The sequence below is a fragment of the Hyaena hyaena genome, unplaced genomic scaffold (genome assembly GCF_003009895.1).
Source record: "Hyaena hyaena isolate Hyena2069 unplaced genomic scaffold, ASM300989v1 scaffold_273, whole genome shotgun sequence".
NCBI lineage: Eukaryota > Metazoa > Chordata > Mammalia > Carnivora > Hyaenidae > Hyaena > Hyaena hyaena.
This window is the reverse complement of record NW_024080904.1, coordinates 1,034,162-1,059,861: the sequence shown is the minus strand read 5'-3', so window position 1 is coordinate 1,059,861 and position 25,700 is coordinate 1,034,162. Positions and strand designations below refer to the sequence as shown.

Sequence of the window (25,700 nt, the reverse complement as noted above, 5' to 3'; positions counted from 1 at the left end):
TGTCAACCAGTCACTCTGCTGTCTCGGAGGGCGTGGCGGGCTTTGGCAACCAGGAGTCTGAATTTGCTCTGAGTTTTCGGGAGGGTAAAGACCAAAAACAAACAAACAAAAAATGTTGTTAGCTGGTTATTATGTTTCCCCCCTTGCAACTGCAGGTTCTAACAGATGGAATAAGCTGACCTCAACTTTCCCATCTGTAGAATGGGAACAGCCAGCCCAGATGAGACTAGATAACACCTTACACAAGAGTCACCGTTTCTTCCTCTCACACCCATGGTAGATGTTGCTAAGTGACCACTATATTCTTGTTGCCAAGCCTGGTCCCGACCCAGGATTTCTGTCAGCGAGCATTTCTGGCAGCTAATACCTTTTGATCGAAACTAGTGCATAAGGAGAAGCTCACCCTGGCTAGATGGCTACCATGGCCTCTTCCAGCTCTGACATTTTGGGGTTTGGCTTTGCCTCACAGTGCGGTCACTAAACTAAGAGGGAGACGCAAGCTATCAGAAGGGTATCGGTGCACAGAGTATCTCCTCCCCCGCCCTAGCTGAAGGCCTGCACTCTAAGTCTTTCCTCCCTCTGCTCTTCCAGTGGTGGATAAGAGAAACAGAACTGGAGTGCAAACAGTTCCCCTGGGTCTGATGCCAGCCAGCATCTAGAGAGTTCTCTGAGGCTGCCTTGCTATGTGCACACAGGGTCTTCGTGATCAAAGCAGCCCAGGTTCAAATCCCTGCTCTGCCACGCTCCCTGGTGTGAACTCCCTCAGATCATCTTACCCTTCCAAGCCTCAGTTTCCTCAAGCGTGAGATGCAGACAGCAACGCCTCCCTTCCAGGCCTGTTGTGTGAGGAGTAAATTGGATGAAATAATGTGCGCGAGTGCTTTGTGAGTTGTACTGTGCCGAGCACCGCAAAGGATTATTATTCTTGGTACGCACCAATAGGAAAAAGACTAGGGTGTTCCGTTCCAGATGGACTCAATCTAAACCGGGGAACAAATGCTTTTTTTGGTAATTTCATCTGGTGGAAATGGCAGTCTCATGGGCCTATTTGTGTTTAATGAACCACATCCTGTATCGTCTTTTTGCAAAGTTCTGAGGAAAAGGAAGTTGGTTCGCTCCTTGGGCATGCTGCAGACTAGGGAGTGAGGGTCCAGCTCTCACTTCACCTCCTCGGACCGCCCCCCTCCCCCCCCCCACCTCAAAGCTAGACACATCCGACAAATAGCTGAAGCCACGGTGCAAGGGTAAGAGAGAGAGGTGCTTAGCCACATCCCACCACCTGCCTGGGACCCTGGCATTCATGGATGTAGACAGGCTCTGATCTCTGACTCCGCTGTAGTTAAGGAGTGTGAGTCTGGGTGTGACTTAAAGGCACACAGCCTGGGGCAGATGAGATGGGGCCAAGGAGCAGGAGGGGGAGGCAAAGGAGGAGGAGGAGGAGGAGGAGGAGGAGGAGGGCTGGGGATACAAATGGGAGGGCCCTGAGGCCATGCAGAAGAGTCTGGAAATTAACCTCAGGACAAGGACAAAGCACCAAGGGGTTTTCATCCAAGAGGTAGCATAAAGGAATATCTGTTTTAGAAACATCCCATGATGGTTGATTTTAGGTAAAATCTTGACTGAGCCATGGGGTGTCCAGATTATTTGGTCAAACACTATTCTAGCTGTGTCTGTGAGGGTGTGTTGGATGAGATACCCAGAAGACTAAAGCAGGCTGCCCTCCCTAATGTGGGTAGGGGCCTCATCTAATCAGTTGAAGGCCTGACTAGAACAAAGAGGCTGACCCTCCCATTGAGTAAGAAGGAATTCCTCCTGCTTGACTGTTTGAGCAGGAACATCATTCTCTTTCTGCCTTTGGACTTAATCAAACATTGATTCTTCTTAGACCCCAAGCCTACCAGCTTTGGAATTAGAACTTATACTATGAGCTTTCATGAATTTCCAATCTGCTGAACAGATCTTGGATTGAAACTTAGCCTGCACAATCACATCAGTCACATGAGCCAATTCCTCATAATAAATCTCTCTCTCTCTCCCCCCATGTGTGTATGTGTATCATGTATCATTTACATGAATATTACATATAATAGAGACTTGTATCTATCCATCCATCCATCCAACCACCCATCTTGTTGGTGCCGTCTCTGTGGAGAGCCCTGACTGGTCCATGTCCTGAGGGCGGCTGTGTGGTCTGGATTGATGGGGGCCAAGAGTGGATGCAGGAAGTCCAGGTAGAACACCAACCCTAGGGTCCAGACAAGCCATGATGGCAACTTATGACAGAGCAACAGCAGTGAGATGGAAAGAAAAGGGTAAATAAACTCAAGACCTAATTGGGAATTAAAATGGGTAAGATTTGCAAAATGGCGGGGGAGAGTTAGAGGGAGATATTAAGATGGACTCAGCCTTCTGCCTCCTTTCCTAAGATCCCAAAAAAGATCACGGCACGTTTCGTGAGAACACTGGAAAAGTACTAGTTGTCTAGGTTGTGTGGGGAGAGTTTGGGCGGGGAAGGGAGCTGACACAACAGCAAATATCAGAGGAAAGCTTGGAGGCAAAAGTGTGAAGTGGGAGTCACCAGTTGTCAGGATGGTCACAGAGTCCCCACAGAGGGAAGGACAGTCCAGGAAGAGGGGCCCAGGCCAGGGTCCTGTGCAGCCACACCGACCGGTTTGGCAGAGGAGGATGGGGCTACAAAGCAGGCATAGAGGAAGCCGGCAAGAAGGGAGGTGGCCAGCAAGCAAGGTAACATGGAAGCAAACACAGAGAGCGCCTCAAGCAGGAAGTGGTCAACTCTGGCAAATGCCGACGCAAGGTCAAGCAAACGGAAACTGAAAACTGCCCCTGATGATTAAATCCACAGCGAAGTAAACCGGTACCCAGGCAGGTCTCGGCTCTGAGAGCCACTCCTTTCATGTCTAGTTGCTGTCTTTGAAGCAAGCTCCCTCAGGAAACAGAAAGCCTGAGAGAGTTCTCCAGCCCACATCAGCCCCTTGGCCACAACTGTCCTCACAAAAGGAGGTGACATTTGACTATCTTTCCCTTTTCCTCCCCCCCGCCCCCCAACCCCTGGGCTGCCTTTCAAACAGCCAAAACTACTTTAAAGAGGAGTCTAGGAATGCCTCAGCTGACATTCAAAAGTGCATTGTAATTCAAATGGAAATGCAGAAATTCATTCCCTTGGACAGTCTTGGGAAATTATAATAGAGATAAAACATCTTTTAAAGGTGGCAACAGGCATTTATCTGTGAGGACATCTCTATAACATGGACTATCCCAATCTTAACTCAAGAACAGTATAACCTTCACTGGAAAATGTCCTTTCACAGGGTCACAGAGCCTATAAACTTGGAAAAGGCGTATTAACTCATAAATCTTCTCTTCTACACTTTCTTGGTCTCTCCTTTGTGTATCTGTGTGTGTGTGTGTGTGTGTGTGTGCGCGTGTATCTTGCTTTGCCTTTGTCTATCTCTTTTTTTTTTATTCCTCCTCCTCCCTCAGTTGGTCTCTCTGTCTCTGTTTCACACCTGTGCACGCGTACACACACACACACACACACACACACACACACACACACACACACGCAGTTACCTGAACAGACATGGCAACTATAGTGGGGAAGGAATGGGTTGGATCAAGATGATAATTAGGTGCCCAGCTCAGTACTAGATGAGTCAGTCCCTTGATCCGTTTTGCTTTCATGGGAGCCTGTATTCTGCATATGAGGAACCTGATCTAGAGAGTGAACCAATTTGCCCAAGATCACACAGCTGGTTAAGAGCTTGAACTTGGATTTGAACCAGAGTCCATCTGGTTGCAAAACCTCTGCTTTATCTCCAAATGAGGAAGTCTTTATCCAAGGTAGCCAGGGAATGGGTAACTTCATAGAGTCCTTAATCATGATAAAAGTCTCATATATCAAGGTCATATCTAAGCAGAATATGCAAATATCAAGTGAAAGAGTGAAATGGAGGCCCAACTAGGAGGAAAATAACTTTTTAAAATACATACGTATCAAGAACACAGCAGTATATAGTGAAAAGTAAGCTGAGGCAAGAGACTCAAAACTTCATGTCGTACTTGGGGCACTACCTTGGAGCAGAGGCGAAGGTTAAAGGAAACGGACAGGCTAAGCAGCTTCCACACTTAAGTGTGTCTCAGCCTGGAGGGTCCAGCAATGACTTTGGCTACTATGGTTGCCTTCTAAGGTCCAGCTCTTCCTGGCTTCTGACAGGCACCATCTAATTGGCCTGTTCAGTGCTCTGGTCCCCTCCAGACCAGTGAAATGCTGAGCAGACCCATGTGGTGGTGGTAGAAAGCCCCACCTCCCTGCCTACATGTTTCCAGTCCTGCTTGGCATACCCAGTTCCCCTCTAGAATCAGTGTCACCAGGTGGGTCTGTTATTTTAGCTTTCACTTTGCCCTGCTTCAGGGAAAACAGTACACAGAGCACCCCCTTCCCTGCTATTTGCACCACAGCAGACATTGCTCACGGATCATAATGTTCTTGGCCAATGACTTCAGTGACCTCCATACAGTGGCCTAGGGAAGCTATTCCCCAACTGGTCAAAATTGAAAAGGAAAAGGAAAAGTATGGGCCATCACATGATAGTGACTGGGTTCTTTACCATGTGTTAGCCCCTCCCTCTTTTCAGCTGTCTACCGGTGGGTTAAAAAAAAAAGTCTACAACAACAATGGTGAAATGTTGGAAGCCTAAGACAGACTGGTGATGAGCAACATGGGGACAGCACCCACATCTTGTCTACTGCAGCGCCCCAGCACCTGGCGTGAGGTCTGTCCAGAAGGACCATTTGGGTATTAGTGAATTAAAGAATTAATGCATGATAAATGTGACTTCCCCTGTGGAATGCTCACTTAGAAACACTTAGGGAACTCATGAGGATATTTTAATCAGGCACATTCACCCCAACTCCCTGGGCTTTCCAGTGATTTCTGGTGGCTGCCCTGTGTCACAACAGAAGCCAAAGCCCCGTCATTCGTAAACCTGGAAAGGCTGGGACATTTATTTCCAATTTCTGGGGACACTAGATCTAAGGAACACTATACTCAGCTTGGAATTCAAACACCATCTCATTCTCTAACACACTGTGTGGCCCTGACAAGCCCCTTTTCTTCTCTAAGCTTCATGTTTCCCTTCTTTAAGATGAGGGGTGAGAGTATCCTTGCCTTCTCGGCCTCAAGGGGTACGTAGGAGAACCAGGGGAAGTATACACTATAAAGTGCGGTGCTAACGTCTGTACTCGTCTCTTTTCCTGACCTTCTCTTCCAGCCTTGGTCTTTCCAGTCAAGGACAAGCCATCATGTGGGGTTAATCATATATTTCAGACTCCAGGAGCCCCTCCACCCTGACACTACTCTCTTGTTTGAAGGATATTGCAGGGACTGTCCTGTTCTGGTGACACACGAGGAAATAAGGGCTGAGTTCGTGAGCAGCAGTTGTGGCCGGGACCAGAAATCCTCGGCTGATGCTCACACGTTTTGCTCTATTTTAAGCTACAGTTTTTCATGTGCTTACTCTATGCCAGATGTTTTACCTGTATTAGCTCATTTCATTTTCCCAGAAGCCACACAAGGGAACGACTATCCCTCGTTTAAGACATGGGGACACAGAAACTTAGCAGTTACTTGCCAGAGGTTACCCAGCAGGAGACTTGAGAGCCTGTCTGTCTGGCTCCAAGCCCTGCACTAGCTCTCTCTTCCCATAGCTCTGCCACCACAGTCATCAGCTTCCAGACCCATATCCATCCTGACCTGCTTCCCAGGGAGCCCTTGGTTAGCAGGCGCCCACGACACAGAGCTGATGGCTGGGGAGAGAAAGGTCACCCGCTATCTCTGAGCCCAGAGTTCTTTCGATTCTTCAGGGGGTGTGTGGGGGAAGAAATTCCTGGCTTGTTAGCAAACATCACTCCCACATTTAAAAAATAAAACCATCGCGTTTAACATGCCATCTAGGTCACAGCAGGTGGAGAGAGCGAGGAACGCACATGTTAGTGTTAAGGTTGCCTCAGGGTATCCCTGTGCTCTTCTTGGGAGCAAGCCTGGATGATAGAGGAAAGAAAAGTGGCTCGGCACAGGCAGCACAGAGAGAAAAAGCTACCACAGCAAGTGTCCCAGCAAGTCTGTGGCAAACCCCAAGGCTCTGGAGTCTTAAAGGGGCCCCCAGCTGCTCTTTCAGTCTGCCTTTCTGCCCCTAAACCATCTGACTTGCAACAGAGTCCATGCATCCACCGTATAAGGAGTGGGATTTTCTCGAGGGCAACAGTCTAAGGCCTGGAAGTACCCAAGAATGGAGAAGACATGACTCTTAGCATGAGAGTAGTGTCCCAGGACCTAGACGCAGGCAGAGGCGAGTTAGTTCAGTGACCACAGTAAGCGGAGGTTTTTATAAACATAACCTAATTGTATTACTTCAAAGTCCTGAAGCTTATTGCCCTGCTTAATGATGTGTCACGTTATTTATAGGGGAGGACAATGAGACTTCTATTGATTTAATGCACTTCCTTAAAGACCGTCATTGTCACAGCCATAAAACAGAGCTATTCCCAGACAACTCATTTATGCCTCCCGCGTCTATAAACCTCACTGTGCCCCACACAGTTGCACACACAGGAGGCAGGGAGAAGTGAGACCACGGTAGGGAGCTCAAGCCCCTGAGACAGAAGGAAAAGTTCTAGAGATGTCAAAGGCAGGTGCAAGAGGGCTTCACCCAGTCGGGGAGATGGAGGGGCAGCATGAAAAACCCTTGACGGGGAGAATGAAGCACCCCACTTTGTGTTGGACCCACCCAGTGAAGTTCTGTGATGTCCAACTTCCTCCTCCCCCTGTGCCTTAGTTTTCCCAACGGCAAACTTGGGTCGCTAAGCCCAGCGAGATTCGTAAGGTCCCTTCCGGTCCCACGTTCTGTGGGTTTGAGGGTCACGGCTGATGTGGTTCTTGAGACAGAGCTGAGCCATGTGATGAAGGTGCAAACACATTTTTAACATTGCTCCCCACCCTTTCCATCCATTGAGAGCTCTTCTTTCTCAATTAACTGATACTAATAGTACCATTGGTAACAGGAAGCCATCCTCGCCCCGCTACTTATTAGCTGTGTAACTCTGGGCATTTGGCTTGGCACACGGAGACTCATTTTCTCCCCTGTGAAATGGGGATGTGAATACATGGGCCTGTTAACATACATAATTCACGTCTGTAATATGCTTGTCTTTCTCAAAAGGCTGCTACACAAACTCCTTCCCTGGGGCTCCTGGGTGGCTCAGTCTGTTGAGCATCTGACTTCGGCTCAGGTCATGATCTCACAGTTCGTGGGTTCGAGCCCCATGTCGGGCTCTGTGCTGACTGCCAGCTCAGAGCCTGGAGCCTGTTTTAGAATCTGTGCCTCCCTCTCTCTCTGACCCTCCCCTGCTCATGCTGTCTCTCTTTCTCTCTCTCAGAAATAAAAAAAGAAAAACATAAAAAAAACAAAAAAACAAAAAAACACCTCCTTCCCTTTACTGTGGGAGGCAGACAAGAACAGTACTTAAGTGCCCATTTCATAGGAAGGGAAAACTGAGATGGGAAGGGAATGAAGTTCCCAAGGTAGAGTGGCAGAGACTGGTCTCCTGCATCTGATCTGGGGAGTTCCAATTCTAGTAAAAGCCGAGGACTGAAGGGAGTTAAGATCTGGTGGCCCTCCCCGAGAACAGAAGGCCCTCCATGGCAGAGACTTGAAACTGTGCCCTCACACAAAGTGATGGCAGTCAGAGGAGCCAGAGATCTCTTCTTGGCCTCTTCCAAGGAGCCTGGAGGGAAGAAGGTGTCAAGGAGACACCACTCCCATCCCTCCAACTCTTCCCCAACGGCTGTTTCAAGGGGAGAGAGTTAGAAACAAGGAGCTTGCGATAGAAGACTGGAGTTCTGGAGTACGACCACCACCACCTTGTGGCCTCAGAAAATGCCTGAACTGGAAGAATCCTGAGATACCATCATATGGGCCCTCATACCATCCATGGTGCAACTGGAGCCCAGAGAGGGGCAGGGATTGCCTATAGGCACACAGCTTATATACACATGGCAGAGCCAGGATTTAGCTTGTAGGAGCCTCACCTCCACACTCGACCTGGCTGCCAACTTCAGCAAGCACTTGCAGCCTTACCTTTCTGATACTGGAGCCACAGCTGCTGCTGGACCTTCTTGCTGGGGAAGTGGATGATGCAGGTGAGCTCGGAGCCGTAGAGCGCCTCCGCGATATAGTGGGAGCCATAGTGCTGGATGAAGGACAGCAGCTCCTCCCGACTGCTCTCCCTGGTCAGGATCTTGAGGACGTTGGTGAAGCCTGCACAGAGGAGGAGCAGGGGGAGGTGGTCAGATCTGGGAGGACGGTGGCTGGCAAACTATAAGTGGACTTGTGGCCGGGGGCTCTTTCCAGCCTCTGGATTTGCTGTCTTATCCCTCACTACCGCGTCAGCCTGCTGGCTGCACTGGTCCGAACATACGCAACAAAAACTCCCCCCTCGCTCACACGGCAACGGTTGCTCTCTCTGGTGGACACACACCTGAGAGGGAACCAGCAGCGGAGGGAGGCCAAAAGCCTGGTGACCTAGATCATGGGATCTGGAAGTCATGATCAGGAAATCACAGCTGATGTCCCTGCTGAGCAACTAATGTGCGCCAAGCACACTGCTCACTGTTTCACCCACTTTGTCCAACTTAGTTTAGGCCCCAACACTGCAACCCCTGCTGTGTACATGAGGGAGTCAAAGCTCAGACTATAAATGATTTCCCTGGTCCTCCAGCCAGAGGAGCTAGGATTCCCACCCCCTTCTGCTCTCCCTCCAAAGCATATGCATTTCCCGCTGCACCCAGCCACCCAGGGCTTGAACACTCCAAGGCTGAAGCCCGGGGCTGTGCTGGCCTAGGCTCAGCAGATACTCTGTGTGCTGAGATTTGATCCCTGGCTTAGCTTCCTGGAACACTATTTCCCCCTCTGCCTCTGCCCTTGCCTTCCTAAAACGGTGGTATATTTTCTCTCCTGACATGGCCAAGAGCTTCATTGCTGTCCTACTACTGACCTTAGTCCTGCGCCAAAGAGACCAAAGTCCTCAGTGCCTAGCATGGGGTGTGCCCAACAATCACTCAGCAACTGTTGTTCCTTGCCTCTCTCCTTACCCCGACAGACAGGTCACCAAGCTGTTCTTCCAGGAGCCTTCAGACCTGCCTGGGCTCCTTCCTGCTACCTGATGGCCAGTCCAGTGACCTTACCTGGTATTCCAGGCCCCCAAGGGTGTCTCCCATCACGAGCCACCTATATCAGGCTTTACATCCAGCCAGATCAGCCTTCTGGTTTCTCCTAAATGTGACCTGACATCCCCACCATCCTTTCTGCATGTACACCCCCCTACATACAACACACATACACACCACCGCTCACCTGAAATGGCCTCCCTGCTTCTTCCCCATGTCCTCCCCATGCAAGGAGGCTCTGGAGAGTCACCTCCACTCTCCCAAGGGGGGGTTCACACAATCCTGGCCAGGGGCACCTACACTCTGCACCTTCAGCAGGCACCACCTTGAAAGCAGAAGCTAGTCCACTTGTCTCTGATTCTGTACGTGCGTCCTTCCCCGCCCCCACCCCACCCTGGTTCAGGGCACAAGTCCTGGGTCACGGCGGAAACGCCAACCGTCATTCGTAGAGGAGCAATGGATTCTGTGCCATAGCAAAGTACAACGGAAAAGAGCAAGCAAGCCCTTCTCCAATGTTAAAAACGCGCTGCAGTTTGCCAACATTTGATTTACAAGGGGGTTCTCAGGAGCATCGTTATTGATTAATTAAAGCTGATACACCTTTGTAGATCTAACACAAACATCGCAGTCTCATTCACAAGTGCGGTGCAGGGGTGTGGGTGGCAGGAAAACAGAAGCATGCCTCAAAAGAATGGGTGTTTGATTAGGACAACCCCTCTCCATCAATCTGTTAACTCATAATTAATGCAGCGGTGTTAATGATGAGATCCTTTCTCTTAAATAATAAATAACAACACCATGGAGATGACCTGTGGCTCTTCATCCAGGCAGACAAAATCGCAATCAAATCCCTGCCCTGCTCCTGTTTGGCCACTTACTAGCTGCGTGACCTTGGGCAAGTTGCTTAACATCTCTGACCCTCACTTTCATTATCTGGAAAAAAAAAAGGGATAAATAATGCCTTCCTTGAAAAACTGATAGAAGTCCTAAGATTAAAAAACAAAAAAAAACAAAAAAAAACAAAAAAAACAACAACATTAGAAAGTGCTTAGCCAACGTCAGCAATAATCACTATTTGGACTTCCCAGATGGGAAAGTCCCCAGACTCCTAGGCGAAGAGGGTTCCGTGTTGCTCATGAACAAAGTGATATTGAAAAAGAGAAGAGGAAAAAAAAGAAGGTCCGGCAGTAAGTAGGAGACACAGGGACAACTACTCCTTGGCAGTGTTATCAGTAAGAGCCGAGGTAGAAAACCCCATGTTTCCAGAGTCTTTCATTCCCTCTGAATTTTCCAGATCCCCCCCAACTTTTTAAAATTTCTTTATCAAACAAGAGTGCCAACAGTGTGTTGATTCTCTGTGAGTTACAGAGAATAAAATATAGGATACAGGAAAGAACAGGGCCTACAGTTCTTGGGTCAGGGGAGAAGACACACAAGACTCAGATATGCATCCAGCACGTGCTAGCACTTTAATACAGGTAGTCGCTCACAGGGAATATCTGGAGTTACTCTGAGGGGAACGGAGGATGCAGGGGGGGACCCATGGTATTGCACGATGTGCCCCCCAGGCCAGGAGATCCAGGCAGAGGGAACAGCATGTGCAAGGGCACAGAGGCGTGAAAGAACATGGCACATTTTGAGAACTACAGATTGTGCCTCATCAGCTGAAACACGGGGTTTGTGCAGGCAGAGCATGGGCAGGATACGTGCACGTGTGTTGGAGGGGCATGTGTTATCGCTGGCTAGGAGTTGGACAGGAAAGGGAACCATCTAGGAGACACTGGAGGAGCCGGTGCCCTAGAAGAATTGATAATCCACAAGCCTGACATACATAGAACATAAGTGTGACTCAGATGGTCATTTACGCCCTCTCCTATTCACCCTTCCCCATGCTGCTATGATACCCCTTCCTCCAGGAAGCCTCTCGGACTCCTCAGAACAGACAGCTCCCTCCTCTGGGGCATGGCTGCCTTACTATTGTGTTGAACCAACTGAAATGTAAGGATCTCACTGTCTGTCCGCTTGTTTGTCCACCCTCGCTGTGAGCTCCTTCATGGCAGGGAGGCGTGGCCTCACTCCTTCAGCATCCCCAGGGCCAGCCCAGAGCCCGGTACCACCTAAGCCCTTGGGCACACGGGCGGAACCGCACCTGGCTCCTGGCTGCCCGGGTGGCGGGCCTCACCTGCCGAGAGGGTGATGGTGCTGAGCTTCACGCGGTACAGGTTGCTTCGGACCCGCCACTGCTGCACCATAGGGTAACCCATGGCCTCGTCATACCTGATGTCTCCTGGGGGACAGAATAAGAAGGTGATGGGAGGTCAGTGTTTAGAGATCACTCACCAAAACCCCCACCCTGCAGCCCTGGGCTCTGTATAACGGCCACTTCTAAACAGGCACACGCTCAGCCTGAACGTGTGGGCTCTCGTTGGGACCGGCAGCTTTCTGCCTCCAGGCCTCCTCCTTCCTGGCCTCTGACCTCAACCCCAATCCTGCCTTTTCTCTGCCCAGCAGCTTATAAGCAAGCTAAATGCAGATTTATGATTCCACGTAACCCTGCCGGCGACTTGCCATGGGACATTAGACAGCTCAATGCCTCAGTTTCCCCACTGCTAGTATGGACACCTGTGCCGACCTGACTTTACAGAGGCCTCGGGAGATTCTAAGATAACAGAAGTGGAAGTCCTGTAGTGAGCTGGCAATGCTTCACGTGAAGACGCAGGGTCAGCAAACCACGGCCCGTCCTCTGCACATCGCCTACAGCTGCTTTCACAGGATGACAGCTGTCCTGACAGTGTCCCGCACATTCACTGTCTGGCCCTTTTTGCTGGCTGATTCCTGTTGGGACCACTGTTTTCTAATACGGAAACGTGGGGTGTACATATATATCACATAAGACACACATGCACATCCGTAAAGGCTCACATTTCAAGTAAGACTGAGCTAAACAAAGTTAAGTGAGATTTTTTAAAAAATCTGCATAATTTCTGGGGCACCTGGGTGGCTCATTTGGTTAAATGACCTACTTCGGCTCAGGCCATGATCTCACAGTTCGTGAGTTCAAGCCCCGCATCAGGGTCTGTGCTGATAGATCGGAGCCTGGAGACTGCTTCGGATTCTGTGTTCCCTTCTCTCTCTGGCCCTCCCTCATTCACATTCTTTCTCTCTCTAAAAATAAATGTTAAAAAAAAATTTTAAACCTGTATAATTTCTCAGCACCTTGACTAGACTGATATGCATTCTAAAGCTCTAGGAAGGTCTAGCGCAGGTACTATACTACTGAATGCAGCATTTTGCAAACTTTTTTGACCATGGAATCCCATTTTCATAGAGGGTTCATTGGAACTCATACCCCATAGAATGCATTTTGGGAAACACAGGTATAGACAAAGAATAAACAAAGACAAAACCAGCACAGTGTTAGCAAATGGTTAACTCTGGATGGGGGGTTGTGTAAAATATTCTCATCTTCTAATTTATAATCATTTGCATTTTCTAAATTTTCTGCTCTTACCACCGAAAACTCTCTTTTTTTATTATCTGGAAAAAATACATGAAAAAGAAATGCTAGTCTCATCAGCAGTTAATATTATTGTTGTTATGTATCCTCTGCAAATGCCAGGCACATTTTCTGTCCTTTTCCCTTGTCCCCTGGTGAGGAGGCACTTAAAGAGATATTTGATACCAAGATTAAAATGAGAATCTCATTGGAACAAATTATTTCTTTCTGGACATTACTGTAGTATTAAAGTTGTCCATTACTGTCAACTTTTTTTTTTCCCTCCTTAGCCTTTTCAGGAATAACATCATTTTTTTTTCCCGAAGCTTTCATTTTAAAGTAAAATATTCATGATCTCCAAATATATGTCTACAGGAGCAGGGTTGTTTTGTTATAAATATGTCCTCTCTGTTTATCTGCTCTGCCTGTCCTGTCCTTCCTCTGGAGAGGCTGGGAAGAGAAGGAGAATGGCTGGGGGAAGAAGGGAAGGCTGTGTTTTGAGTCAGGCAGGAGGAAACCATCTGCACGGAAGACTAGACACCTGCAGCCGGGTAGCCTCTGCCCCATCTGTCTGCGCCCATCCTGATTCAGAAGAGGCTTGGAGTGAGGATTGGTGACTGGGGCCCATGCTCAAGACAGGGAGGCAGAGGATTCGAATGCAGGCTGTGGATGCAGTTCATTCACTGGGTGACATGGTGTCCAAAAGAAACAAAATGCCACCTCTTTTGATTATCAAGAAACTTAGAAAGCCGTCATCTTTGGTTCTACCCGCATTGCTGGACCTCCCCCATAAGCGGTTATTATCACTCCGCCCTTCACCTGCCTCCATCCCTGGTCCTTCCTGGATCCAGCCTGGAATATAAGCTCCTCCAGTGGAATGCTAGCTTCATGAGGTCAAGGCCATGGTGTTTATTTTTTTTTTTAATGTTTGTTTGTTTATTTACTTAGAGCAAGCTGGGGAGGGGCAGAGCGAGCGGGAGACAAAGAATCGCAAGGAGGTTCCGCGCTGTCAGCACAGAGCCCGATGCAGGGCTCCAGTTCACAAAGCTGGAGATCGTGACCTGACTTGAAACACAAGTCAGATGCTGAACCCACTGAGCCACCCAGGTGCCCCAAGGCCATGGTCTTTATTGTCTGCACTCTTGCAGAGCCAAGAATAGAGCCTGGCCCATAACAGGCTCTCAGCATCATAAGACTGTGCCTAGTCCTTACTCATCCTTGATCTCCATTTTATCCCACTCTATCCTAGATCCCCACCAAGGACAGGGGTAATGAAAAGATGGGCTTTTTCCTGGTAATTATATTTTTTAACTCTAGAAATGTAACAGTTCCCTTATTAGATGCCTCCAAAGATTCTTGTGTCAAAACAAATAATCCTAACAACTTGTACGCTAAAACAGAACCACAGTGCACTGAGCATTTTACACCTACGATTTCCAGTACTCACCACGGTGCCGAAGAATGGTTGTTATACCCCATATTTCAGAAGAAACTGAAGCTCAGAGAGAGAAAATACCCAAGGACACACAGACCAATGACAGATGAAGTTCTTTTCTGTTAAAGCACAGCCCGTCCCCATGGACCATGGTGATGTCTGCTTTAAGGGGTGGTGATCTCCCTGTGACTGTGGGTATCCAAGAGGGATCATTACTCGGTGAGGATATTACAGGCCTGATTTCTTCATTGGAGGATTAGACGAGATGCCCCTTACAGTCCCTGTCAGCTCTGAAATCCTATGATCTTATGAAAATCTAAAATTAAGGAAGGCACAGCAGTTTTTAGACAGATTTTACAAAGCAGTTTTCTGTCTGTGATTTCATTTGATCTACATCTGGGCTCTTTTTGAAGTAGGACAGGTCAGGAAGGTGATATAGGATAGCGGATACAGCATCAGCTTTGGAGTCAAGACCCACTGGGCTTAAATCCTGACTTGACTACGGACTAGTCATGTGGCCTTGGACCAGTTAAGTGATTTCTTTCATCAGCTTAAAAGGGGACAATGACCCTTGCAGGGCTACACGGATAAAGACAGGCACAGTGACGGCCCCTGGAGACCTTCAGCACACGGGACTGGGGTCCTCTGTCCTGTCCGTGCCGCTTTACTGGAAAGGCACGTGGAGCTTCCCAGGGCTTTCATGTGGCAGAGGGGCCTAGGAGCCTAAGTTAGACACACTGCTTGCAGGGTCTTTCCTTGGGGGACAATTTCCCTCTCGGTGAGATGGGGCAATTGCCGTGAGGATGACCACTCTCTGTGGGCAGTGGTTGAGACCCCAACTACTGTATCACAAAAAAGCAGAACCAGAGCCCTTACATCTCAGGGAAGTCCCTCTGAGAGGGTAGGAGAGGACCTAGGGGAAGATGAGGGCGGGGCAGGAGGACATCCTGGGGAGACAGAAGATATAGAGCCCCAGGAGAGCCTGCAAACGAGGGACAGAGGGAAGGGTGGGTGTGCGGAGCCACAGAGCTCAGTGAAAAGGGTAGAAGACCTAGGGCCATGGCTCCTGGTTCTCATCCTGGCAGGTGTGCTGTGTGACCTTGGGCTGGTCCCATCGCCTCTCTGAGTCTAGATTCCAAATCTATAGAACGGGGAAAATAATACCCATCCCACAGGATGGCTCAGTGCCCATATTCAAAATCAAGCTGCGTAACAAATGCTTTCAAGTGAGGGAGGCTCCTGGTTGAGAGGTCCAGTGATTTCACTTTCTAACGATTTAAAAAATAAACCTAGTGAAATAAGCTAGATGCAGAAAGACAAATACTGCATGATCTCGCTTTTATGTAGAATCTAAAAAAGCCAAACTCATAAAAGCAGAGTAGAATGGTTGAGGGTTTAGGGGAAAACGGGGAGTCGTTGGCCAAAGGGTACAAAGGTTCAGTTACGTGGGATGAATAAATTCTGCGGCTCTAATGCACAGCCCGGTGACTAGGCTTCACATACCTGAAATCGGCGGAGAGAGTAAACCTGGCCCAGCTCAGTCTGGAGTCTCAGGGAATCCCCCTCGCTCTGTACAGCCTACAGCAGGAGCCTCCCCCTACAAATGGCAGCTCCCTTTTGCACTCTGTCCCTCCTGAAGGGGGGGGGCTGTCTTGGATGTGCTGAGAAGGGACGGGCACCCAGAGATCAGGTGTGCGGTCAGAGCAGTGGGGAGGAGTCCAGCGTGTGCGCTTACCCGTGAGCAGCTGGAGGTCCGGGAGGGGCTCGGAGAGGACCCCCCGACACTGCTCCTCCACCGGCAGTGGGATCACCAACAGCCCATCGGCCAGCTGAGGGAAGTCCTTGATGAAGTTGTTCTCCCTGTGGAGAGGAGAGGAGAGACCCCGGGAATGAGAACGTGGAGGCTGCTGGGGGCTGCGGGGTAGGAGGGCCGGGCGCTTGTCCAAAGAACCAGTAACCTAGAGTCTCATGAGTGGGCAGGTATCTTTGCTGCGGCACCTCTGGCTGCCTGAGTCCCAGCTCAGAGCACATGGTACTCATCACAGGCTCTAGACTCTGGCCCGCGAGGGCTCGAATCCTGGTCCCTTGTCCACTAGATGCACAGTCTTGAGGAAGCTCCTGCTCCACCCAGAACCTCGATTTCCTTGCTACAAAGTGAGATCTCAGGGTAGCTGTAAACACTTAATGGGATAAAGCTGCCAATTGCTTAAGACATCGTCTGATGTTCTACAAACTGTGTACTTGGCTGCTAAACAACCCCTTGCATAAGCAATGACAGTGGCGAGCCAGAATGTGAGGGAACTGAGAATAGCGTGGAGTGCTTAGAACAGGGGCAGGGTCGAGCTGGAGAAAGGGAGGCTGCAAAGAATGGGTGAGTGTGCTCAAGTGGAAGCAGTCCTAAGGCACCTTTTGGATCACAGGCCTCCTTTTACAGATGGGGAAACTGAGGCCTAGAGAAGGGGAGTGACTTGCTCCCAGATCCCCCCTCCACTGCCCACTAATTTGCCCAGGCTCATGCTCCTCCTGCCCTGATAACATCACGTGCCCCTATCCCTTCCCTGCAGGGACATTGCAGGAAACAGAAGACAGACCTTGGGGTAGACTTGGGGGACTGAACCCTGAACCCTTTAGGGCAAGTGGGGTACTATCAGTGCATCCCACAGGGGCAGGCTTCAATCTTCACGCAACAGACCTGCCTAAAACTGTAACAGCCTGCCAAGGCAGGTGGTGAGCTTCCTGTTCCTGAGAGTGTGCAAGCAGGGAATCAATCTGACAGCCACTTGGCACGGACGGTATTAAAATCTGACATTTGAGGTCCCTTTATATTCAGAAAAGCTCAGAATTTGAGACACTAATCACAATCTGGAGAGGAAGAGGAGAAGGGGGAGGAGAAGAAGAAAGGGGGGAGGATGTTTATCACTTCACTGTGCCCTCTGGAAAGGGCAACTTTGGAATGAAAACCAGGAAGAGGAAAACAAAAATAGGGAATGCCAAAGCAATGCCTTTGAAGCCGGGATCTCTTGAGCCATTCAAAAGCATCCGCACAAACATGGAGGCGGGTGTGGGTCACTTCCTGTCTATACTCCATGTCCCCACTGCACACCTCACCCTAGGCATCCGTGAAGGCCCCCACATCGATTCATTCATGTAGTGAACACCTCTCCTGTATCCTGAAGCCAGAGGAGTCCAGGGTAAGAGATTTATCCCCATTTTCAACATCATCAGCATCACCTGTATCTTCGTCATCGTCATCTCTTACAATGTTTCGGATCCTAAGAATTTGCTTGAGTCTGGCTAAGAGCTTTACATACATTTTATCACTTAATCTTCACAGCAACCCCACAAGATAGTTACCATTATATTCTTTTTGCAGATGATAAAAAAACATGGTGCAGAGAGTTAAGAGGTGGTGAGTGCTGGGATTTGAACCCGGGAAAGTAGGCAGCGGGGTCTGGGAGTATCGGCCGAGCATAAGTGTGCATGGCAGTGAGTTACTAGATCCACATGGGTGCCCTGAGGCATGCTGTTTTGTGTGCCTGAGTGGGTGTACCTCTGTCTGTCTGGGGAGCTATACTTGTTTAAGTCTATGCATGTGCCCGTGACCATGGCTTCCGCCTAGGTGTCTGTGGTTGGCGTAGGGTCTGTTTGCAAGCCTGGGTGTGTGGAACAGCAATGTGCATAGAAAACAAGACACTTCTGGGGTGATGGGCATACCCTGAAAGAGGCATGTTAACACTTGCCAGGGTCTGAGGGCCTAAGGTTCCTTCTATCTCCCTTGTGAGGTGACATAGATCTTTCCACAAAGATACGGCCGGGTGGAGGGTGTCCCATGCTCCAGGCAGCTGAGCTCACACTCTGGGTGGAGCCCTGAGCTGGGTCTAGTTCTTCAGAGAGATTGGATTCTCCCCTAGTTCTCTGGATCTTCCCAGCCTCGTGGGGGAGACAACAAATGAGCCATGCGGACCAGTCAGCAGGGCCCAGTGATCAGGGATTCTGGGTGGGCTGGATGCTTCTGGGACCCTTCCCCATGCGACCCAAGCACTTGTTTCAAGCACAGGTGAGGGCATGAGTGACAAGGTGCCAATGGCTCTGAAGACTGGGCTCTGGTTCAGCCCACACCACACTGTAGCTGTTCAACCTGGAGCAAACCACTCAGACTTCAGATTTCCCATCTGTAAAACGAGTATCAGAAAAGCTGTTCAGTCTGCAATAATGACAATAAGAATAAGGTTTTATTGAGCACCTACCATGCACCAGGCACTGTTCTAGGTACTATACATTCTCACGCTGTAAAGTTGGTGCCATTAGGACCCTCACTTTAGAGGTTGAACAGATGAAGCACAACCCAGTTGGAGATCCCAGGTGGTCCGGCCCCAAAGCTCCCAGTCCTCAGCACTGCTCAGGTGCAGGGCACGGTCAAAGCCAGAAGAGCAGTAGTGCCCACGGGTGCACTGAGCCCAGACAGGCCACAGCTGAGAGGAGCATGCTGTTCATTACGACTTGACCACACCAGGTGCTCTGGTCTCCATGTGACTCCCCAATCCTCACTGCATCGCCATGAGCTGGGCACTCGCTCAGCCAACGGGGGAGGGTGTAGGTTCTGAGGCCTGCAGTACCTTCCAGGACTTACACAGAGTGCATTTGAGAAGAGGGATCTGAAAGCAAGCTTATGTTTTTTCACTGTACACCCAGAGTCTCCTTCTCTGGCGTTGCTATTAGAGAGAGCCACCCCACATCCCTCTGCCCTCTGCATAAGCCAGGCTTCACTCGCTGGGTATGTCTGACCCCACAGGGACGCTGAAAGGCAGGCACAGTGGGCAACCTCAGGATGGCAGGGGGGAGGCGGAGGGAGGCTGGCTCATGAAGCTCTGTGTTCCTGGAGGAAGGTTTTCTCCTGGAGCTTCGGGAAAGCAGGAGGGATATTGAGGAATCACGTGAGAAAGAAGGGGAAGATGCAGGGGTGGGAGGTCACAGGGCAGTGTGAAGGCTGGGAGGGAGGGAGGCAGGGGCAAAGCAGAGGATGGCAAGACCAAGGTCAGTCCCTCAGGAAGGGGCCCCTTTACCTCCACCGCCTGGGGATGGCCACAGTCCTGTGTGGCCGTTGCCAGCAGAGGGCGCCCAGGGCCTTCGCTTCTGATGAGTTCTCACGGGAGGTTCAAAAACTCAGATGGGAAGAGCAGGCGCCAGCAAAGTTCCCCTGGGCCCCCACCCCCGGAACCTCAGACAGAACCCAGACAGGAGCTTCAGAATCCACCCACCTGCGAAAGGGACATGAGAGGCCGCTGGCAGGGTGCTGGTTAAATTCAGTTGGCAGAAAGCGAATTCTGATTCTCAGAGCTGGTGCATACGTGTGTATAGAAAAAAACTACAAGGCAACTGATCCCAAATAGGAAGACGGGAAAAGAATGAGTAATATTTATCAATCATATTTGTGGATCAACAGCTATGTCCTAAACAGTGTGTGTGTGCACGTGTGTGTGTGTGTGTATGTGTGTGTGTCTGTGTGATTTTCATGGCATGAGATGTCTAGGAAACAACTATTATTCCCATCTCGTAAATAAAGAAATGGGGACCCGGGGAGGTTAAGGAACCTGTCCAATGGGTCCACAGTGAGGAATCTGGCAGGGGCCAAGACACCTTGTAGCCAATGGGGAGCCTCCCAGCTTAGTGCCTTGCACTCGGTAAACACCTGCCCAGTGGATCAATCCAAAGCCCATGCTCTTGATCCCTGGGACAACCTGAGGCCAGTCAGTTCTGCCATTTACCACCAGAGTGGGTGCACTCTCATGTCCATGGATGTGCCTGTATGCACGTGTCTGTGTGTGTACATCAGCAGATGTCCTGTTTCAAACTGTGACAGGGCCACGGTTTCTTTAGCCAAACTTCTCCCCCAAAATATCCATGAAAGGAGTTCAATTTCAGTTGCTATTAAAATAAGTAATCAACTTTTTGTGAGGGGGAGAGAGAGAGAGAGAGAGAGAGAGAGAGAGAGAGAGAGAGAGTGCTGAAGGGGCAAAGGCTCTGCACTCCGCACTGACAGTGCAGGGCTTAACTCACGAACCATGAGGTAATGACCTGGGCAGAAATCAAGAGTTGGTTGCTTAACTGACTAAGCCTCCCAGGCACCTCTGAAAATGATTAACTAATTTTTAAAAATAGCAGATCTTGGGTTCTGGGCACTCAGGAGGGCTCTGGGCGTACGAGGTCACATTTATTCCACATTTACTAGGGTCTTTCATGTTGCAGGGACTGCTCTGCACACCAGGGGCACCAGGGAGGTGCCTCCATTTGTGAGGACCAGGAGAGAATGCAAGCTGTGTAGGAAGGTCTGGATTCAGGGTCTCCGCAGTCTAGCCTCAGCCTCCTCCTGCTGCCTCCTGTTTTGACCCCTGCCCTTTTGATCCACTGTCTTCTAGCCGTACTGACTGCCCTCAAGTTCCTCTCACTTCCTACAAAGGGCCCACTGGGGGTTTGCCTTCTCTCCAGAAAGCTCTGGTCCTTGCCCTGTGCACCTGGCCATCACCTGCTTATCATCCAGACTCCACATTACTTACTGCCCAGGACAGTTCTCCTATTACGCTTTCCCATAGTATCTGGCTCTTTCCTTCCATGAAGAGCTTCCCAGCTCTTACCCATAGATGTGCTCCCAGGGACCTTACTTGATACCTACCCTGCCCATTAAACTGTGAGCTCCATGGTTTAATGCACCTCCCCAGTGCAAACTGCATACAAACTGTGTACTCAGTGAACAGTGGATCTGAGAGGTATTGGGGATATAAGTCTAAAATTCCAGCCTGTCCCCATGGAGCTTCAAATCCTCCTGTCTTCCTCTTCCTAACTGCACAGGCACCCTGGTTCCTGTGAAGCTTGGATAGGAGCTGGGGCTTGGGCCCCACTGAGCTGCTGGGGACCAGATGGGCAAAGGCAATCTCTCTGAGCAGGGGTGGGTCAGATCCCCCATTCTGGATGAACACATATGTACGTGTGTGGAGATGCAGGGGATGGGGTGGGGTGAGCGATATTAACAGGAGGCGAGAGGCCCCTTTAAAACCTGCCTCCTCTTCCATGCAACCATCCTGATTTTCCCCAGATGGAATAAAGCCTTCCTATCACTTTTCCCTCATGCATCTTGCTCGTGAATCGATCTCAGAAGTGGCCTGGGCTCTGGCGGTGGAAAAGGCAAGGGCTCAGAAGTCCTGCAGACACAGATCCAACGCTGGCTGTGTGACCCTGGGGAGGTCACTTCCATTTTATGAGAACCTGAGACAGTGCCTACTCCCAGTAGAAGCCCTGTAAGCATGTGCTCGGTCGTGCGCAGAGGTGAGAAGCAGGCCTCTTCCCCCACTATGCCACCTGCATGGGACCTCTAAGTGACACGGCTAGAAAGCATTTCCGTAGAGGATGTACCCTGTCTAGCTTCCCTCCCATCAGCCATGCTGACAAGAACAGCAAGCGGCAGGGGGCTGGGCTCCTCCACCACCCTCCCCACCCTACCTGAGGTCTTCCCTCCCTCCTGCCCCAATTTAAGAATATGCGTGAGTGTTTGGGATACATTAATACACAGCCACCAGCACGCAAGAGCCGATCACCCCTCAGTTCTGGGGAAATTAGCATTTAAATTGAGGCATTTCAGGGAAGTAAATCATCCCAGAACCACAGCCAGCGCTGTCTGCAGCTCTTCCTCAGTGGAAGGAAGGCGAGGAGCCGTGGCCTGCAAGATGTCAAGTCTGCAGGGAGTGGTCCACTGTTCGTGGCTCTCCCCAGGCTGCCCAAGGCCCCCTAAAAGGGAGGCAGTCAACCCCCAGCACCACTGAGGACATCTCACCTGTTTTAGACCATGTCACATCCCTCACCTACAACCAAACTGAGCCTTTCTGCCAAGTGAGAAAGGTGTCTTTGGCTGAGATGTGTTTTCCTCTGTGATCAATGAGCTGGGACACCGGCTCTCATTTTGGCTCTGTTCCTGTCCGTCTAGGGGTCTGGGGAAGCCACTCCCTTCCTCTGGGAGAGGGAGGATGAGCAGCTGGTAAAAATACTTGGGTTTCTCTGAAGTCTAGATTGAGATGTGTTGTGCTTGAATCATAGCCATTCTGTAGGTGCTGGAGTCACAGGGACCAGTGTTGTTTAAATCCATGCTGACGTCTGTCCATACCCACCCTCAAACCCTGCTTTTCTTGGGGAATAGTTAGAAACTTTGTTCTGTGATCTACTTCTTAATTATGGGTCTTTGTTTACATTCTCTGCTCACATGCTAGACTGAGTCATTCTTACATTCAACCTTTCATTCATTCATTCATCTAACCATTCATTCATTCATTCGAATAGTCTTCATTATTACATACCAGGCCTTGGAAATACAATGACAAAATAGACATTCTCTATCCTCAAGCTCCCACATCCTAGTATGAGACACCTGTGTAAAATGCTTCTAGGTAATTGTGCAAATGTGTGCAAAGTGAATAATGGTTTTTGAAGAGGTTGAAGCATTTCTCATTCCCCATAAATCATATTTGTCCATGGCACCCCGCCTGCTCAATCAAAAGCATTCATCCCTTAGGTAGAAGGGCAGATACCATCTAGAGAAGAAAGGGGGTCATGGCTCAGCTTTGCATCTCAAAGATGACTTTGTAGTGTCTTGAGCCAGATAAGAGTTTCGAACGCCAGCCTGTACTAAAAGTGAAGGTCCCCTTATATATCAAAGCCAGGCCTGGTTGACTCAGATCATAGTGTCTTATTTTAATGTATCGATGGTGTAGGCTATGACCTCAGGGGAGTTCCCACCAGACAGGAAAAGGAAGGAGAAAACCCTTCTTTCCGCCATCAGTGCTGGGCTGGATCACTGCGGAGAGAAGCTAGGGGCCAGGAGCTCATACCTGAGGGTAGACAACCTCCTTCTGGCCTTCTGGAAGTCAGCACTGCCTCCCCACCCTCCCCAGCCTCGAGGGCAGTGTCTACAAATGTGTAAGAGTTTGGGGAGAGTCCCAGGGCAGGTGAGCAAGGGCCTGCTGCTTCAGATCAGGAGTTAGTCTGGGGAGCTGGGGAGCCCTTTATCCAACGAGCTATGGGAGTTCCCCTCAGAAGGAAGCAGTAGGTGAGCAAGAGACTGGCAGAAGTCAGCCTCCAATTCCTGCACCCACGGACACACATAATAAAGCTTACAAGGCTTCCCCGCCATAACCCCTCTCGCGTGGAGGCAGGGATGGGGAAGGGGACCTGAGATTAGAACAAGAGGGCTTCGGAGTGTGGGGACCTCAAGACTTTGGACTCTGGCAGTGCATTCTGACACATAATCTTCCTCAAAAGACTCCCCAAGGCCAGCCATATCCTAATGGATACCAGTGCAAGGGCTCAGAGCCACACTCAGGTAAGAAATCCACACAGTGACTCCAAGCAAGGATCTAGCACACCACATTTATACCAGAATCCTTCTCCGTTGGCACCACCTGCACCCTGAGGCCACGTGGAGGTTGGGGAGACTGCTTGGTGAAGACAAGACAGGGTCGGTTGGGGAAGAGTTCAACTTTGAACAGACTAAGTAGTTCCCCTAAAGAGGCTGTTCTATATCCTTAATTGGTAATTTGAAATAGTTTTTTTGCAATCAGTGAAATGGAAACTGGAGGAAAAGATTATATCAGCTATAGAAAATTAAGAAGACTACTACCGTGTTTTGTACAACTGAGTTGTAGTGGGAAAAATGTTGATACAGTTTAAGATTCACAGAGGGGAGGTTCAGAGAACAAGGGAGTACAGAGGAGGGCAAGGTGGGAAGGCTGCCTGGAGAAGGTGAGCCTTGACTGATTGGGAGGGGTCATCCAGAGAAAGAGCAAAGAATGAAAATGGGGTCTGGGGAGAAAGAATAGCATGTGCAGAAGTCCAAAGTGTGGTGTGTGTGTGAGTGTTTGTGTGTGTGTGCGCGTGCACGCGTGCGTGCGACAGACAGAAAGAGAGAGAGAGAGCAAGAGAGAAAGTGAGAGAGATAGAGAGGATGGATAAACACTCACATGACACATTCTGACATTCTGGAATTTGAAAGAAGCCAAGATTCAAGATGTAAAAGCACTGAGTAAAAAGCAAAGATGGGCTGGAGAGGGGCAGGTAGACAGATCAGCTTTTACGAGTCTTGCGAGTGAGGCTAAGAAATGTGGGTTTTATTCTTTTTTTGTATATTTTTAGGGGGGGCAGAGAGAGAAGGAGACACAGAATCAGAAGCAGGCTCCAGGCTCTGGGCTGTCAGCACAGAGCCCGATGTGGGGCTCGAACTCCCGGACTGTGAGATCATGACCTGAGCTGAAGACAGATGCTTAACCGACTGAGCCCCCAGGCACCCCAGGAATGTGGGCTTTATTCTGAGGGCAAGATGACCCACTGCAGGGTAGGTTTTCAGCAGGAGAGCAGCACTTTCTGATCGGAGCTCTAGGAAGATAGCCTGGACACAGGCCGGAGGGCGAGCTGACAAAGAACAAGGCTGGAGGGAGGGAGGCAGTTACAGGGTTTGCAGCACCCCAGACAGGCACGGTGGAGGCGCCTATGACAGAATGTGGAGAAGATGCACAGCTTTGAGAGACACGCGACAAGTGGGACCTGCTGTTCCCTGTCACTAGCCGTATGCGGTGGGAGCGGAAGGAGACATGAGACGTGTCGGCAGTGCTGACTCTGGGGCCCACCTCCACTTTCAGCTAAGCACCAGAGGCCCCCAGAAACCCCTGTTCTCACCTGCTGTGGCCAGAGAGCAGACCAGTGTGTCTTGGCCCATTGGGAAGCTCTTGCCTGCTTCCTGCCCCCTCCTGCTGGCAGTGCATCTCAGCCCAAGCACTATGTGTGAGGTTCACAGGAAGACTGCCAGATCTCAGCAAAACCCCCAGCATTTTGTGCAAGCCCAGCCACCTCCAGAGGGAGGTGTCTCTAGGAGCCATCTCCTTCTTGGCGGGATGCAGTTCACGACCCCTACCCTCTGGGCTGTTCCACGGGTCATGGGCACAGAGTTGGTTCACTGGCTCTACAGTGGTCCCTGCGTATGGGGCCATTCTTATCTCAGCTGATGCTCGGCACAATGATGAGACAGGAGTCAAAGGCAAGATGAAGAAGTGGCTCATTTACTGGATCTTGGGTTGGAGAGACCAGAACAGGCTACACATCCAAATTTTTGATTTCCAGCCCAGAGCTACTTCTTCTCACATGTTTTGGAGGGTTCCTAAGAAAGGCCACGCTACCTGCCCAACCTCCTCGGACCCTCTGCTCCTTAAAAGCAGAGGTGCATTTGATTCTCCTTTGTAACCTCCTCTGAGCCCACCCGGGAGTTTCCCAGACAGACTTGGTGTGTCGTCTTCTCTACAACGCATCCCTGAGCCCCAGAGATGTCCTGCTTCCATAGTATTTGACTTTGGCTCTGACCATAGCCTCTGGCAAGTATATAGTTGTTCTTTGCATGCCAGTCTCCCATTCAAGGCTCCCTACTTCTCAGTTGCAGGGATCTGTCTGGGCAATTGCCCTCTGAATCTTCCTCACCTACACACCCTGGTTCCGGG

At 50.0% G+C, this 25,700-nt stretch overlaps 1 protein-coding gene across 2 annotated transcripts in view; it reads right to left on the bottom strand.

Moving 5' to 3' along the window:
- The window catches only part of ASTN2 (astrotactin 2), an 898,753-nt gene that overhangs the window by 232,174 nt on the left and 640,879 nt on the right, over positions 1-25,700 (bottom strand). For both annotated transcript variants that reach the window (XM_039245856.1, XM_039245858.1), the window contains exons 14-16: positions 15,911-16,035; positions 11,427-11,531; positions 8,157-8,336 (exon numbers count right to left, since the gene is read on the bottom strand). In XM_039245856.1, the coding sequence (XP_039101787.1) occupies positions 8,157-8,336; positions 11,427-11,531; positions 15,911-16,035 (410 nt within the window). The remainder of the gene's footprint in view (positions 1-8,156; positions 8,337-11,426; positions 11,532-15,910; positions 16,036-25,700) is intronic.